The 18,358-nt window shown below is 38.5% G+C and overlaps 1 protein-coding gene across 3 annotated transcripts in view; it reads left to right on the top strand.

Moving 5' to 3' along the window:
• Positions 1-18,358, top strand: part of ESF1 (ESF1 nucleolar pre-rRNA processing protein homolog) — a 65,697-nt gene that overhangs the window by 23,561 nt on the left and 23,778 nt on the right. For all 3 annotated transcript variants that reach the window (XM_061435635.1, XM_061435637.1, XM_061435636.1), the window contains exon 10: positions 17,618-17,739. In XM_061435635.1, coding sequence (XP_061291619.1) covers positions 17,618-17,739 — 122 coding nt within the window. The remainder of the gene's footprint in view (positions 1-17,617; positions 17,740-18,358) is intronic.

Here is an 18,358-nt window from a genome sequence, read left to right as displayed (position 1 = left end):
CGGTCAGAGGTAACAGGGCCAAGTGAGAAGGTCTTGCAGGCCAGTTTTAGGCCTTGGATGTCTTCACTGAGTGAGATGAGAAGCAATTGGAGTGTTTGAACTAAGGAGCAGTAAAATCTGACTTGGGTTTTTTTTCCAACTTTATTGAGATATAATAGACATATGTTACTTTGTGAGTTTAAGGTATACAGCATAAATCTTTGTTTCTGGTATCTGTTCTTTATCCTTCGTACTTCCTTTTCCCCATCTTTATCCTGTCTCCCTTTCTGTATTCAGTGACCCAGTGGGAAGTGTAAACAGACTGTGGCTATGGTATTATTCATTATTTAGAAATAAAATGTTTTTGAATTAGTTGGGCATTCATTTTACTAGGCAGCCCGGCTTCAAACAGTTTAATTTTCAGACTTCTCAAAACCTGTTCACTATTTACTTTTGGCTATGTGTCTATTTCCATTTATTGCCAGTATATCCATTATTTGAGATATAGTCACAAAAAAATGTTTTTTTGGTCAGAACTTTTAAAATAACCAGATGTTTAAAATTTTGAGTTCATTGTAGAGGAGAGCATTAAACGGAAAACTGAACTTCAAATAAGCTGAAAAGAGTTTGCATTTTGCTTCATACTTTGGTCAGGGGGAGGAAACCAGTTTGCAGTGCACTATTGTTACTTGGCCACAGCTAGTAGATGGCTCAAATTTTAAAACTTAGGTGTATACTCCTTCTGTAAATCATCTAGTTAACAGATTGACTGTAAGGGCCTTGTAAGGTAATAAGCTGAAACTTCTTGCTGTGCAAAAAGAAAAAAGAAACCAATAAACATTTGAATCATTTGTGGAATGTGTTGTAAAAATGAGAAGCAGCTAGAGTTTATCTGAAAAAACAGTGCTAGCACATTTTCTCTGTAGAGTTGCCAGTAAATTTCTTAGAATTTCCTGGATTATTTTAAAGATAATTTTCTCTGTTGAGATTTAAGTTTTTAAAAAGTTTTCCAGGAAGCTTTAAAAAAAAATGTAAAGCAAAACTGAAGATATTTTTATAATAACACTATTTTCAGAAAGTGCTCAAGATTCTCATACGTTTAGAAGTTTTAGGTTAAGTGGTCTGCTATTTTAGGATCCCAGTTAAGTATGTAAATCAATAAGGGCCTCTGGTTGCCAGCAGCTAGGCCATTGCTCTTCATGTGGTCCTTCCCTCTGCATGTGTATCACGCCAGCTGCGCTGTTTGCATCTGCAGCCACGAGTTCCAGACAGTAGTACTTTTTTGGACTTTGCCTTAGATTTATAATCTGCCTGAAGTTGGTTCAAGAGCAGAAAGTGTGTTTCATGTATTGTTTTCCCACAGCTATGCTGATTTGTTTGAAGTTGTGAATTCTTTGGTCTTTAAAGCAGAGCTTTTGCTTTTTCTGTTTGAGGTTGTCCCACGTCATCATTCTATATCCTAACTGCTTGGCTAGCAAACTGTCGTTTTTCTCACACATGTTCCATATGTTATTTTGACAGAATTCACTCAGACTGCTTTCAGCAGTTTCATTATTGCTCTTCTTCTTTTTTTTTTTTTTGTCCCCCTAAAATTGAAAAGCCATATATCCTTATGCTACTTTAACACATTCGGGTTTTTCCCCAATTTTTTTGTGATAAAATACACATAGCATAAGCTTTACCATCTTAGGTGTGTTTAAGTGTATAGTTCAGTGATATTAAGAACATTCATACTATTGTGCAGCCATCATGACCATCCATTTCCAGAAGCATTTATGAAACTACATCTCTGTATCCATTAAACAACTCTTCAATGGCCCTCCCCCAACCCCTGGAAACCACCATTCTACTTTCTGTCTCTCTGATTTTGGCTTCTCTCTGATTTTGGCTTCTGTAAATATCTCATATAAATGGAATCCTAAAGTATTTATCTTTCTGTCACTGGCTTATTTCAGTTAGCAGAATGTCCTCAAGATTCATCTGTGCTGTGGTGTAAGTCTGAATTTCCTTCCTTCCTTCTTAAGGCTGAATAACATCCCATGGCATGTATGTATGTGCATACACTTTGCTTCTCCAGTTCATCCATTGATGGACTGGAGGCCATCCAACAGAGGCCTCTGTCACCCCTTTTCCCTCCTGCTGTCAATCTTTCCCAGCATCAGGGTCTTTTCCAATGAATCGGCTCTTCACGTCAGGTGGCCAGAATATTGAAACTTCAGCATCAATCCTTCCAATGAATATTTAGGGTTGATTTCCTTTAGGATTGACTGATTTGATCTCCTTGCAGTCCAAGGGACTCTCAACGGTCTTCTCCACCACAATTCACCGAGATCTAAGCATCATCAGCTTAGATTGTCATAAAGTATATTTCACTATAGGTTACTGTTACTCCTTCTTTCTGTGGAGGCATAGAGAAATTTAAAAATATTTTTAAAGTAATTTATTTGGATGCATAATTTTGAGCCAGAAGCACAGACTTCTCAGCGTGAGGGAACATTTTGGTCCATGGCCAGGATCACATGTGTGACGATGTCTAAGAAGCCTGTCTTCTGAGAAGCCTTCTTCTGTTTAGTAAGGTTTCTGTTCTGAAGGTTTCAAAAAAAAAAAAAAGGGCAAGGAAAAGCTTTTGTGTATTTGCTGTTGAACACTGCAGGTTTCTAGGCATGTGTTGTTAATTAGTGTTACAAAATTCTGATATCTTTTTGGACACAAAGAATGCTTGACCTGTCATAAATTAGTAGATTTCTGTCAATAGAGAATCCCTAAGAATTGCAACAACAGTGGCTTATAAAAGCAGCCATGGATATAAATCGAAGTCCTAAATTTTCTAAATTTCAATGTTACTTTCATTCTCTATTAACTCTTATTCTATAATTTTTTCAATGTTGCAGTAGAAGACATTGCCAGTGAAATAAGATCTGGGGTAATTGCAAATATTAGAAACGTTGAAAGAGTAAACCTTCAGTGATACTCTGCTTCAGAGATTCCCACCCAGCATACCGCCTGTGAGTTACTGATTTGCTCAAGGATTGATGCCGTTCTCCTTGAGGCCACCCAGAGACCCCAGCTTCGTTTCCTCCTCTGGTTGTCACTCTCGTTTACTCCATTGTGCCCTACAGCATTATTCTTTGTATCTGTCATCATTGGAAAAAGGTTAGGAATACACTGCTTTCCTAATAGTTATTTGGGAAGTCTTTTTAACAGTAGTCTAGTCAGAATTACAGTTTACTTACATAAACTCATCCCAGTAAAGGTAGAAGAAAATGCTTAAGAGTGCAGCAGCAAGAAAAATCTAGCTTATTAAAAGCTAGTGAAGCCAAAGTGCTTTTCATTTCTTTTCATTTTTCTTAAAGATGGGGTTTTTTGGTTTAATTGATTTAGAAATGCTATTTTGGTTGTACTGCAGCCTCAAAATGCCCTTATGTTAGTAGCTTCTGTAGTCTCTCCCAGGGAGGAAAACAGACACCTGAGTTTCAGGCCATTAGTTTATAGGTGAATTTTTAAAACAGTGTATAGATTGGGACCTTCTTATAATGAAGTTTGGGATAACATTAGTAGTTTACTGTGATCATGGAAAGATCACAGAGGGCTTACATCAGAAAATCTGAGTGTAAGTACCTATTATTTTGATGGGAATTAAATGAGAGAGGTTAGTGAAAGCCAGTTTATCAGCACGTAGTTGTCAAAGAGTGAACATTCACACACACACACCCTTTTTTTTTTACACTTTAATGTGGGGAAGAAGAACGTAGACACAAAAGGTAAACAGTGTATGTATACAGTTAAAGGAAAAAAGTTAAATGAATACCTGTGTATCCAGCTTAAGAAAGAACATCACCAATGTCTGCAGTCCCTGTTACACCCTCCTCCTTCTCCCAGAAGAAAATATGAAACTGCATTCCACGTTAACCATTCCCCTTTTCTATATAGTAGTTTTACCACTCATGCATGTATCCTAAAGTCTTTACTCAGTTTTATTAATTTTGAAGTTTATAAAAGCATCCTCTGTGTATTTTTCTGTCATTTCTTTTTGCTGTTAATATTTTATTTTTGAGAGTTATCCATAATCCATATGTGAGGACTGCTGCTGCATCACTTCAGTCGTGTCCGACTCTGTGCGACCCCATAGACGGCAGCCCACCAGGCTCCCCGTCCCTGGGATTCTCCAGGCAAGAACACTGGAGTGGGTTGCCATTTCCTTCTCCAGTGCATGAAAGTGAAAAGTGAAAGTGAAGTCTCTCAGTCCTGTCCGACCCTCAGCGACCCCATGGACTGAAGCCTTCCAGGCTCCTCCGTCCATGGGATTTTCCAGGCACGAGTACTGGAGTGGGGTGCCATTGCCTTCTCCGTATGTGAGGACATGGTCCATTAATTTTCACTGCTATATAGAATTCCTTTATAGATATATCGTATCTATTCTGTTGCTGGCTGTTGCAGTATTTTGCCCTTAAAAGCAGTGTCTTTGTGAATATTCTTGGACTTGTCACCAAGGTATATATAGAACTTGTTGGATATGTGTCAGATTTCTTGGTTGTATAGCATACTCACAATTACCTTAACAAGGTCATGGGCTGGATTGTTTTCCTGGGTGCTTATAGCATTTTACTCTAACTGGTAGTGTGAGATTGCACAGCTCTTTATTCTCACTGTTAATTGATAATTGTCAGGTGATTTTTTTCCAATTGAGTATATAAGTAATGGTGTTTCATTATGGTTTTAATTTGTGTATTAGGCTCAAAAATTAGTTGAGCTCCTGCCGTGTGTGCCAAACTCTTCTCTAATAGCACGAAACAAAACAGACGAAGATCTAGGCCGTTGTGGAGTCCTCCATTTTAGTGTGTGCGTTGAGGGAGAGCAGGGAGGAATGGAATTAGTAAACTAGTAAATGGGTAAAATAATCAGATGATGGTTAAGGGCTGTGGAAGTAAAAGGATAAGACCTGGATAGGGCATAGGAAGTTCAGGGGTGGGAGTGGGTAACAATGTGAACAGGACAGTCAGGGAAGGCTTCACTGAGAAAGTGACATTTGTACAAAGAGCTAATGGAAAGTATGTTGTACCTTATGTGTTATCCTGGGAAAGGACATTTCAGGCAGAGGAAGCAATAAGTGCAAAAACCCTGAGGGGAAAGCATTTCTGATTTGTTCAGGAATAATGAGGCAGAATGAGCCAGGGAGTGGATAGTAGTAGAAGGTGAGGGCAGAGAGGTGGCCAGATCACAAAGGGCCTCTGATGGTCTTTTTTTTTTTTTTTTTTTGCTTTTTATTTATTTTTTTTATTTTATTTTATTTTTAAACTTTACATAATTGTATTAGTTTTGCCAAATATCAAAATGAATCCGCCACAGGTATACATGTGTTCCCCATCCTGAACCCTCCTCCCTCCTCCCTCCCCATACCATCCCTCTGGGTCGTCCCAGTGCACTAGCCCCAAGCATCCAGTATCGTGCATTGAACCTGGACTGGCATCTCGTTTCATACATGATATTTTACATGTTTCAATGCCATTCTCCCAAATCTTCCCACCCTCTCCCTTTCCCACAGAGTCCATAAGACTGTTCCATTCATCAGTGTCTCTTTTGCTGTCTCGTACACAGGGTTATTGTTATCATCTTTCTAAATTCCATATATATGCGTTAGTATACTGTATTGGTGTTTTTCCTTCTGGCTTCCTTCTGGCTTACTTCACTCTGTATAATAGGCTCCAGTTTCATCCACCTCATTAGAACTGATTCAAATGAATTCTTTTTAATGGCTGAGTAATACTCCATTGTGTATATGTACCACAGCTTTCTTATCCATTCATCTGCTGATGGACATCTAGGTTGCTTCCATGTCCTGGCTATTATAAACAGTGCTGCGATGAACATTGGGGTACACGTGTCTCTTTCCCTTCTGGTTTCCTCAGTGTGTATGCCCAGCAGTGGGGTTGCTGGATCATAAGGCAGTTCTATTTCCAGTTTTTTAAGGAATCTCCACACTGTTCTCCGTAGTGGCTGATGGTCTTTCTCTTGTACTGGAAAGGCAATGGGAAATGGAGGTGATATGGCCTGACATGTTTTTAAAGGATTGCTCAGACATTTGCCTAATTACTGATGAAGAAACCATTTTTTTCCTGCTTTCTTACCTGTGAAATATCTATTCATATCTTTTGATACCATTTTTAGTGTCGTGTTCTTTGTGCTTTCGTGATTCTTAGGAGTTCTTCCTGTATTTGGCGTTCTTCTATATTTTGGGCTCATCGTTTATCAGTTGTATATTTTGTGCATAACGTTTTCTAGTTGGTTTATTCCTTTTTATTTCCTCTATAATGTTCTTTGAAGAACAAAAGTGGTATAGGCAAATATACTAAATGTGTCCTTTTATTCCTATGAACCTCTAGTTCATGTGAGTTCATTAATTACAGTCTTTGGATTCAGTTCAGTTCAGTCGCTCAGTCGTGTCTGACTCTTTGCGACCCCATGAATCACAGCACGCCAGGCCTCCCTGTCCATCACCAACTCCCGGAGTTCATTCAAACTCATGTCCATCGAGTTGGTGATGCCATCTAGCCATCTTATCCTCTGTCGTCCCCTTCTCCTCCTGCCCCCAATCCCTCCCAGCATCTGAGTCTTTTCCAATGAGTCAACTCTTCGCATGAGGTGGCCAAAGTACTGGAGTTTCAGCTTTAGCATCATTCCTTCCAAAGAAATCCCAGGGCTGATCTCCTTTAGAATGGACTGGTTGGATCTCCTTGCAGTCCACGGGACTCTCAAGAGTCTTCTCCAACACCACAGTTCAAAAGCATCAATTCTTCTGCACTCAGCCTTCTTCACAGTCCAACTCTCACATCCATACATGACCTCTGGAAAAACCATAGCCTTGACTAGCCGGACCTTTATTGGCAAACTAATGTCTCTGCTTTTCAGTGTGCTGTCTAGGTTGGTCATAACTTTTCTTCCAAGGAGTAAGCGTCTTTTAATTTCATGGCTGCAGTCACCATCTGCAGTGATTTTGGAGCCCAAAAAAGTAAAGTCTGACACTATTTCCACTGTTTCCCCATCTATTTCCCATGAAGTGATGGGACCGGATGCCATGATCTTCATTTTCTGAATGTTGAGCTTTAAGCCAACTTTTTCACTCTCTTCTTTCACCTTCATCAAGAGGCTTTTTAGTTCCTCTTCACTTTCTGCCATAAGGGTGGTGTCATCTGCATATCTGAGGTTATTGATATTTCTCCCGGCAATCTTGATTCCAGCTTGTGCTTCTTCCAGCCCAGCATTTCTCATGATGTACTCTGCATATAAGTTAAATAAGCAGGGTGACAATATACAGCCTTGATGTACTCCTTTTCCTATTTGGAAGCAGTCTGTTGTTCCATGTCCAGTTCTGACTGTTGCTTCCTGACCTGCATATAGGTTTCTCAAGAGGCAGGTCAGGTGGTCTGGTATTCCCATCTCTTGAAGAATTTTCCACAGTTTATTGTGATCCACACAGTCAAAGGCTTTGGCATAGTCAATAAAGCAGAAATAGATGTTTTTCTGGAACTCTCTTGCTTTTTCCATGATCCAGCGGATGTTGGCAGTTTGATCTCTGGTTCCTCTGCCTTTTCTGAAACCAGCTTGAACATCTGGAAGTTTATGGTTCACTTATTGCTGAAGCCTGGCTTGGAGAATTTTAAGCATTACTTTATTAGCGTGTGAAATGAGTGCAATTGTGCAGTAGTTTGAGCATTCTTTGGCATTGCCTTTCTTTGGGGTTGGAATGAAAACTGACCTTTTCCAGTTCTGTGGCCACTGCTGAGTTTTCCAAATTTGCTGGCATATTGAGTGCAGCACTTTCACAGCATCATCTTTCACAATTTGAAATAGCTCAACTGGAATTCCATCACCTCCACTAGCTTTGTTCATAGTGATGCTTTCTAAGGCCCACTTGACTTCACATTCCAGGATGTCTGGCTCTAGGTGAGTGATCACACCATCGTGCTTATCTGGGTCGTGAAGATCTTTTTTGTACAGTTCTTCTGTGTATTCCTGCCACCTCTTCTTAATATCTTCTGCTTCTGTTAGGTCCATTTCTGTCTTTTATGGAGCCCATCTTTGGATTAGGACACTCTTATCATTGATCCAGCATGACTCTCTTTTATTTATTTTTAGTAAATAATAAGTGAAAACACTACAAAAACTAGAATTGTGCAACAACTTAAATCCATCCATTTGATCTCTCCTGCTTCTTATTACCTAAGAATAACCATCATCCAGATTTCAGCATTCACTCCTTTGCTCTCCATTGTATATGTTTTCATCTCATTAAGAAGCACAAGCTGCAATCAAGATTGCTGGGAGAAATATCAATAAACTCAGATATGCAGATGATAACACCCTTATGGCAGAAAGTGAAGAGGAACTAAAAAGCCTCTTGAGGAGACTGAAAAAGTTGGCTTAAAGCTCAACTTTCCGAAAACTAAGATCATGGCATCCAGTCCCATCACTTCATGGCAAATAGATGGGGAAACAGTGGAAATAGTGTCAGACTTTACTTTTTTGGGCTCCAAAATCACTGCAGATGGTGATTGCAGCCATGAAATTAAAAGACGCTTACTCCTTGGAAGGAAAGTTATGACCAACCTAGATAGCATATTCAAAAGCAGAGACATTACTTTGCCAACAGAGGTTTGTCTAGTCAAGGCTATGGTTTTTCCTGTGGTCATGTATGGATGTGAGAGTTGGACTGTGAAGAAGGCTGAGCACCAAAGAATGGATGCTTTTGAACTGTGGTGTTGGAGAAGACTCTCGAGAGTCCCTTGGACTGCAAGGAGATCCAACCAGTCCATCCTAAAGGAGATTGGTCCTGGGTGTTCTTTGCTAAAGCTGAAACTCCAGTACTTTGGCCACCTCATGCGAAGAGTTGACTCATTGGAAAAGATTCTGATGCTGGGAGGGATTGGGGGCAGGAGGAGAAGGGGACGACAGAGGATGAGATGGCTGGATGGCATCACCGACTCGATGGACATGAGTTTGAATGAACTCCGGGAGTTGGTGATGGACAGGGAGGCCTGGCGTGCTGCGATTCATGGGGTCGCAAAGAGTCGGACACGACTGAGAGACTGAACTAACTAACTAAAAAGTATGGGTGCATATAAAGAATGAAGTACTGATGCATGCTATAAAGTGAATGAACCTTGAAAGTACTATGCTGAGTGAAAGAAGCCAGTCACAAAGTGGCATAGATTTTGTATTAAATATCCAGCACAAACCATAGAGATTAGTGGTTGAGGGGTGGGCAGTGTTGAAGTGTCTTGTATGCTTCAACCTGAAGAGAGGGACTTGAACTCTCAACCTGATGGAACCTGAAGAAAGAAAGGTTCCTTTTTGAGAAGAATTAGATGTTCTAAAATTGACCGTGGTGGTGGTTCTGCATATCTGTCAATGCACTAAAAACCACTGAATTATATTCTTTAAATGGCTGAATTCTGTGGTAAAGCTCTTAAGTTTATTAATATTGGTGTGGAGGGTGGATTTGTATCATTTGGGACTGATTTTTGACTTAAGTGCTTGATTCATCAAGAGTTGGTTTTTTGTTTTTTGTTTTTTTTTTATGATATAAGGTAGGAATTCAATTTCAACTTCTTCTGCATGGCAGATCTTTTAAATTCTTTTTATAGAATAAATCTCTCCTTACCCCCAGAACTCAGACATACCACCTCTTTCAGGTACCAGAGTTTCAAACCTGTAAGGATCTATTGATTGGGTCCCTGATTTATATTGGTCAGTAAGTTACTCTGCCTAAGCCTGGGCCACTAACACTTCCTAAAACTAGATAGAGAGCTTTACTGATTCACACACCCGCCTTTGCCCTAGGCCAGTTGGTGACTGCTCTGTGAGGAAACCAAATGCCCCCACCACCATGAGCAGCGAGTGCTGGAAAGTGCTGCCCTGTGCAGACCCTTCAGGGGAGAGCCAGGCTGCAGTTAGAGCAAGAAGATGCAGAAAACCTGCAGAGATGCAGTGTTTGGGTTTTTGCTGATGATGTACCACAAATTCCGGAGAACTCAGTGATAGAGAATTGAAGGGAGAGGGAGATGTGACAGATGAGTGGGTGTGTGGGTAACTTCTGAGAATTAGACTGTGGTGAGGCTGTGAGTGTTGAGAATTAGGGAGGGAAGAGTATCTGCTGTTGCCATGGATGCACCAACCTTGTTGTTCTGTCGCTCAGTCATGTCTGACTCTTTGAGACCCCTTGGACTGCAGCAGGCCAGGCTTCCCTGTCCTTCACCATCTCCTGAGTTTGCTTAAATTCATGTCCATCAAGTCAGTGATGCCATCCAAACATCTCATCCTCTGTTGTCCCCTTCTCCTGCCTTCAGTCTTTCCCAGCATCAGGGCTTTTTCCAGTGAGTCGGCTCTTTGCATCAGTTGGCCAAAGAGTTGGAGCTTCAGCTTCAGCCTCAGACCTTCCAATGAATATTCAGGGTTGGTTTGCTTTAGGATTGACTGGTTTGGTGTCCTTGAAGTCCAAGGGACTCTCAAGAGTCTTCTCCAACACCACAGTTCGAAGGCATCAATTCTTCAGTGCTTAGCCTTTTTTATTGCCCAGCTCTCACATCCATACATGATTACTGGAAAACCATAGCTTTGACAATATGCCAACCTGCGGCCGCTGCTGCTAAGTTGCTTCAGTCGTGTCTGACTTTGTGTGACCCCATAGACGGCAGGCAGCCCACCAGGCTCCGCCGTCCCTGGGATTCTCCAGGCAAGAACACTGGAGTGGGTTGCCATTTCCTTCTCCAGTGCATGAAAGTGAAAAGTGAAAGTGAAGTCGCTCAGTCATGTCCGACTCTTGGCGAGCCCATGGACTGCAGTCTACTAGGCTCCTCTGTCCATGGGATTTTCCAGGCAAGAGTACTGGAGTGGGGTGCCATTGCCTTCTCCATATGCCAACCTAGTCACCTCCTTATCCTTTTCTAGGGAGGGGCATATTTACTTTACATTCAAGGCTTCCCCTTGACTCCTCTTGATGTGAGGATGCCTTTACAAGTGAGGCCAGTTTAACTAAAGAATATACTGTTTTAATCCCAGGGCCCAGGGGCCCGCTTCTGAACCCTTGTCATGGAAAGAGTTGACTGTATTCCACAGTGCTATCTTTGTTTCTGGCTTTTAAAATACTTTAGTATTCTAGAGTTTCACTATGGTATGTATCTAAGTCATTTTTTGCTTGGTAGCTTTAATCTTGCTTAGAATTAATTGGATAACCAGAATTATTCCAAAAACTTCTCAGCCCTTTTCTCTTAAAATATCCGTCATCTTTATTTTCTCCTTCTGAGAATCCCATTTGATTTGTGTGGTATGTTCTCATTCTGAATCTAACTCATGGCTTCCATACCTTTGAGTCTGTTGTGCAGCGTGCTAGGTAATTTCTTCAGTTCTTTCTTTCAGTTCATTAATTTTTTCTTTACCTCTGTCTGCTGTTTATCTTGGTTGACTTTATAATTTCAGTTGTTTTTCATTTCTGGAAATTTTTTCCTTCTCTAATCTGTCTTATACCTTTAATAATCTTATCTTTTAATTTCTTTTGTTTCTCTAAACTGTGCTGACTTTATATTCTGTATAATTCCAAAATCTTTAGCCTTTGTAGGTCTGACTTGTTTCCGTTTACTCTGGTTCATATTGAATTTTTATTATGATCTCATTGTTCCTGAATCTTTTTTTACCTATGGGAATTCTCAGAGGCCTGAGTCAAAAAAACATGCTTCTTTTAGAGAGTATTTGCCAGGTACCTAAGGGCACTCCCAATCCTGGACCAATTGAAACCAAATTTTTGGATTAGGGTTTTGGAGCCACACAAATAGTGTGAATCCTAGCCACAAACCCATGGATGTGGGGGCCTGTGGTTATAAATTTTCTGAGGGAGAAAATATGTTTTTACTTCTTTAGTTCTGCCCGTGGCCAAAGCCAAGAAAGGCATGTATTCCTTCTAAACCATTGGAGGAGGAGCATCATCTCCTAAAGGACCCTGGCCTCGTGGTGGTGGTCTCTGCTGAGGCCTGCAATTAGATCGAGCTCCAAACTCAGTCCCCTGCCTCCTTGGCTAGCAGCCCATTAAAACCCAAGATCCATGCTGAACCAGAGCAAATTAGTGTATGTCCCCAAGGAAAATCCCTGCGTCTAAGCTAGTTAAACATTTCCCTTTGAGCTTTCTTATTTTGACTAGATTCCAAAAAATTCCCTTAGCTTCCTTATGTCTTAGCCATTCATTTAAGTTTTCATTTATTTTCTACTTTGTCTGTAAACATTATGGATAAAAAGTGACAATAGAAAAGTAGTTCTTCAGTCTTCTTTGCCACAAATTAAAGAGCAGAATGGCTTCATCAGACTTGGCCAGAGTTTTACTCTGTGAGTATTAAGGACAGCTTACTATTATGTACATTATGATCACAAGCTACTTGAAAGGCAAAGACAACATACAAATAAAGTACAGACAAATACAGGAAACAATAGCTTCCTAATGAAGCCCAAATGTCTTGTATTTGAAGTCAGCTTTGTAAGAACATTTGATTCTAAGAAGCAGGGACAGCTTAGTTCACAGTGAAATGAATATACTTGCAAATGGAAGACATCCTTCTATAGGAGGGTAAAAGGGGTTTCAGAAGAGGGTAGAGGATGATAAGCCCAAATTCAAGGCAAATGTAAACCAGTTGCTACCCACTGAAATGGCTTCTGGACAGTGAACAACAATAAAAAGCCTTAACATTTATTCATTTAGTGCATATTTTGGGATGTCTTCTTTGAATACCTCATTGACTTTTTTAGGAGAAACAGAATTAAGTGTTACATGAGAAGCCTTCCCAGTCGAAGTAGCTTACCTGTACTACTCTCTTCTCTTTATTATAACTGTCTGTGTTGTTCCCATGTAGTAGATATAACAGTATTCTGACAGTGTTAAGTGCATACAGAGAGCTTTTGTTGGCTCTGTCTGGCTGATTGGTAAATTCTGTTATTTACTATTGTTCCCAGAGCTAGTTGTTATTTTACTTTTTAATTTCATGAATTTATTGCCCCCTGTCTATAAGGTTGGGAACAAAGTTGACTTATGTATCCCTTCAACTGCACTTGGATTCATTCAACAGAGCGTGTGCTATGTAGTAGGCCCTCCACTAGCATAGGGTTACCTTTGTTGGGGTTTAAAAAAAAGCAAGCTGTAGCCTCTACCATCATGGAGCTTGCAACCTAGTAAGGGAGATAGCCATTAATAATAGTTTAAAAAAAGATCACACAAATAAGTGTAAAGTTGCAACTGTATTAAATAGAGCAGAATAAAAGAATATATACCGTAAGAGTTTAGGAAAAAAAGAGTTACAGAAGTTCAGATTATGAACCAAATTGTGAACAATGTTCTAAACAACTTTTTATGAACAAATCTTGAACCAAGTTGAAAACATTTCAAATCTTCATCTTTCTCATTACGAAGATTTGTAGTTTTGCATATCTGATATGCTTGAAGGAAGGATAAGTTAATCTCTCTCTCCCCCCACCATTGGAGAAAACTGACCAGTTTGAAGGGGTATTTTTGATGTCAGTGTTCCTCAGGGCATGGTTGGTTATTTTCCTCTAAAAACCCTTAGAGCCAGAGTGAATTCCTTGTTGGGAGTTCAGTTGGTGATGGTAGTTAGTTACATTTTACAAGCTACTTTTGGAATTGAGTGTTACCATGGCCTCATTTAAACATAAAACATACATAAATAAAGATTGAACCATAAGTGTTCATAAATATTTTCAGTGGATCCTGAGTTCTTACATACATTTTTAAAAAGTGCCAGTTTCAGCCTATATCAGAAATCTTAAAATATTTATTTTATTTTTATAAACAAAACCAACTATAGTACCTAGTTGAGTTATTATAAGTTATTATTCATGTCCTGCCCTTTGAAGACTTTTCAAAATTTGAAATGAGCTAGGTCAGAAGAAATGTATATTCTTATTTTAGTGGCTTTTGAAAGAATATTTGAAAGTATTTTTGTGTGTATGCAAACTGCCAAAATAATTCTGAATAAATTGCACTTAAATTATTATTGTTAAAATTGAGTCATCTAAGTTCATGGTTAGTTTTAAAGAGTTTCTCACCCCTTATTTGTAGGATTATTAATGTTATTTTTAACTAATTCAACAGCCCTTGAATATATGCTTAAAATTTTTAAAAAACAAACGCACAAAACTAGACATTTATAATGAAGTTGTTTTTCAGTCACATAGTGGCTACTCTCAAATAAGGCTAAAACTGTTTGAAGAATGTTCTTGTGCTTATGCCAAGAAGCTTCTGGGATGGGCATATTTTTAAGAATTTAGAATATAAACAGCTGTGATCTGTGGCAGAGATTTAAATGACCTCATGATGACAGCAAGAACAAAGCATTTTTAAGCTATCGTGGTGGTGTATTAATTCATTGCAATGTGTTTGTCATTCTACTATTTTGGTGTATTAAGTGAGAGCCAAGCAAAAAATTTCAGACTGGATTTAACTGAAGATGCTATTTCTTTAGTTATAAACAAATTAAATACTAGGAAAATATTTCCCAAGAATGATATTTTATGAATTATTCTAGAGCTGTAGTTCCTTAAAAAAAAAAAAAAAAATTGCATGAACCACTTCGGGATGAAGGCCATTTATTTAGATCCTAAAGTTTTGATTCATTTTCTGTTGGAAAGACTATGTTCCAAACATGAAAGATCAAACACTTGGCTTAAAATAAGAATTCTTTCTTCAAGACAGATCAATTAAGTGCTTATTAAGTACTTACTATGTGTCTGGCGCTATGCTAAGTATTATGGGATACAAAAGAAGGTGACTTTAGCTGCCTTTGTTCTGGTTGAAAGAAAAGGCATACTCAGTTGAAATTGCTAAAGTAGGAAAGACATTATTATAATCAAGTACCAAATAAAATAATACATAGTTTATGTGACACAAATATTGAAATACAGCCCTTCTTTTCAGAATTGACTTCTAATCATTGTCAAGAACAGTGGTTCTCTGAGTTGAGATTTTTCTCCCCAAGAGGACACTGGCAACTCTGGAGAAATTTTTGATTTTCGTGACTGGGGCTACTGGCAGCTAGTATGATAGACCAGATAACATTGCTTAACATCCTACAGTGCACAGGATAGTCCTTCACAACAGAGAATCATCTGGTCCAAAATGACAGGCATACTGCAATAAGAAACCTTCGTGTAGCGCCTGCAAATGTCAGGACCAGTAAGTCTTGAAATTGGGAGACAGACTCCCACCTTCCTCGAGACCTCTGTTGCCCCATAATGCTGTTTGCCTGAGGCCCTTTGGGTCCTTCCACAGAAATGAGTGTTGAAGATCTATAAACTTTTGAACATTGTAGACAAGTTTTTCTAGTACAGTGTTTCAGAGAGAGATTCCATAGTTCTTATCAAGTTATAAGGATATCCATGTCCTTCCACAGAAATGAGTGTTGAAGATCTATAAACTTTTGAACATTGTAGACAAGTTTTTCTAGTACAGTGTTTCAGAGAGAGATTCCATAGTTCTTATCAAGTTATAAGGATATCCATGCATGTCCCCCCAAAAATGTCAGGACCCAGTCATCACATTGGAGTAGTTCTTAGAGATTGAAACCCATTAAACCAGTGGTCTAGTCGTGTAAAAGAAACACCTTTCTTAACATCATGCCAAGATAGGAGTAGAGTTTATGTTTCAAGGATTAAAATTAACCATAGAAGACATTTTGGTGGGGTGGGGGTGGGGGACTCTAAATATATTGCTTAATTTAGTATTTTGGAGTAGTAAATCTTTCATGTTTGAGGAAACTGTAGTAGAATACCTTAAAGATTATTATTTAAACATATTTAATAACAATACTGTGCATTTAGAATTTGAGACTGGACTGTGTGCTGACCTACAGGCATAATATATAAATTATTTTATTTTCCTGCTTGAAATCAACTTGTTTTGTCAGGATTTGCTGCTTTCTCCCAAGTGAGTACCAGTGTTTACGTTTCCTAAGGTGCTATGTATCTGTTGCTTCAGTCAGAGATCTGGACATGTTTTCTACAGTTCACATTTCTCCTGAAAACTGCTTAGTAAAGTGAACTGTGTTTTTTTTACAAGAAACATTTTTGAATTGAGAGTTGAGTTTCTGATTTGGCATCCCATAAATCAGAGTATTCTCATAAACCAGACATAGCAGTAGTGTGTCATAAAAACTAATCTAAGTAACCTTGAGTATGCATATACTTTAATGCTTTTCTAAGTTATAGAAATTTAGAGATTAAGTCTTGGTTTATAAGCCAAAGAGGGGATCTTTGAAATCATCTGTTCCAGCTATTTCATGCTATTCTTTGGGGCTAAGGACCCAAAGTATGACTTTCAGTTCTTTTGTGCATTTGGACTTTTACCAGATATTTTCTTTTAAGAGGGAAAACAGTGTATGTGGGAGGAGGAAGTTGTATGCTTCTGATCCAGCCCAGCCTCACTTTGCAGATAAGGAACCTGAGACCCAAAGCTTTAGATTTTACTCGTGGACTATGCATTTCTTTATTCTCGACCAAACCAGCATTTTAGATGGATCTGGTAATGGTATAGAGGATAATTAGGAGTTAAAAGTCTAACTGTATATAGCTTCCTTATTCTGTGTTCTTAGGCAAGTTCCTGAATATCCTCAGTCTCAGTATACTCATCAGGGAAGAAGGGAATTATATCCTTAGAATGGTTTTCACTTTCTTAGAATTTAGAATGTATCTGGAAAGATGATCTGGATTGACCTTGTCTCTCGAATCATTCCATTAATTTCATAATGGATTTTGTGTTCTCCAAATATTAAAGACCCCTCTTCCCAAACTGAACATGATCTCCCAAAAATACTCCAGAATAAACATTTTTTTTATCAAAGGTGATAACACAGTCATTGCATTTCCTTTACTGTGGCAGTAGTAAGGTCTTCATGAACTGATAGATCAGCCTTGGGGCTTTTTCTTTCTTCTCACCCCTCTCTAGTTATTGCATTAGCCACCAATAAACATTTCAGGAACCACAGAATATAAGGAGCAAGAAACCTATAAGAGCGAATAACATCACTGAAAGAACTTAAACCATACAAAGTGGAATCTGAACATGATGGCCCTTTTGATCTTAAAGATGTATACTCACAGAATGAGTCCTTGATAAGAAATTACAAGAATTCTTTCCTCCTGGGTTATTTCCACAGAGATTGTCTTACTAATTTTTGTTAATTTTTGTTAGTCGCCTATAGTTTCCAGGGTATATAAGCTTTTACTTGGGCAACAGAAGCAAGTAGAAATAACTGTGTTAAAGGCCAGTTACCTTTAGAGTCTCAAGTGGTTAAATTACATACCAAGAAATAAAGTTTGAGCCTAAGTAAAGGAGTTTTCTTTAGTAGCTTGACCATATATTTAGCTGCTGGGTTGGTTTGTTTATCTATTTTGGTTTGGTTAGGTTTATAGTTGTTTGTTTTTAGTAAATAGCTTTGATGTAAGTTGATACTATGTTACTCTGTGACATTGGAGTATTCATTTTTTCTTGTTTATCTAGTAAATATATTAAAATAATCTTTTTTGGTTAATTACATTTTAAAGTGAGTGAAGATATAACATTTTAAACTAAACTATTTGTGTTTTCCCTTAGGCCTTAAAGAAAGTGCAGAAGAGATGGTCAAAAACAAATTGGAAGGAAAGGATAAACTGACCCCTTGGGAACAATTTTTAGAGAAGAAGAAAGAGAAAAAAAGGCTGAAAAAGAAACAGAAGGTATCAATAATTATGATTGAGTAATTATCAAACAGCCACTAAGTATCAGAAGGTACCAGTGCTTGGCACCCATTGTCTTGTAACATAACCACTCACTGGGGTAGGTTAAGTGTTTTCTGCAAGGCTACACAATGATGCATAAAACCTGTAAAAGCCCAGAGCCACTGTAAATGCTGTGCTCTAATATTTTACATTTATGTGCTACCTCAATAAAATGCATAGTTTAGTACATTTCTAAATGTAAGACAGTTTGATTCTGTTCTGTGTTTGTGAGAAAGAGAGGTACAGACAGACATTTTTACTTGAGCATATATAGAGAGAAACATTTTCAAAATGAATGAAATTTTTTCTGTATATTTCTCAAGATGCTTTTTTCACTATTTGTGAAATTTTTCAGTATTTGTGTATAGATCTTTTAACATATTGTCATTAGACCCCTTTTTTGAAGATATTTTGTCTGTGCTAATATGTTGTCTGTGAAAAATCAATTTGACTCCCATGATTCAGAAATAACATCTTTCCAGAGTTAGAGTCCTTAATAATAACAGAGACACTTAGGGTTCCTGCCAATAAAAATATTCTGTCTTGTCAATGAAATGCAGCATCCTAGCAGTTCATT

Source organism: Bos javanicus, chromosome 13, assembly GCF_032452875.1.
Source record: "Bos javanicus breed banteng chromosome 13, ARS-OSU_banteng_1.0, whole genome shotgun sequence".
Taxonomy (NCBI): domain Eukaryota; kingdom Metazoa; phylum Chordata; class Mammalia; order Artiodactyla; family Bovidae; genus Bos; species Bos javanicus.
This window is presented reverse-complemented; position numbering and strand designations above follow the sequence as displayed.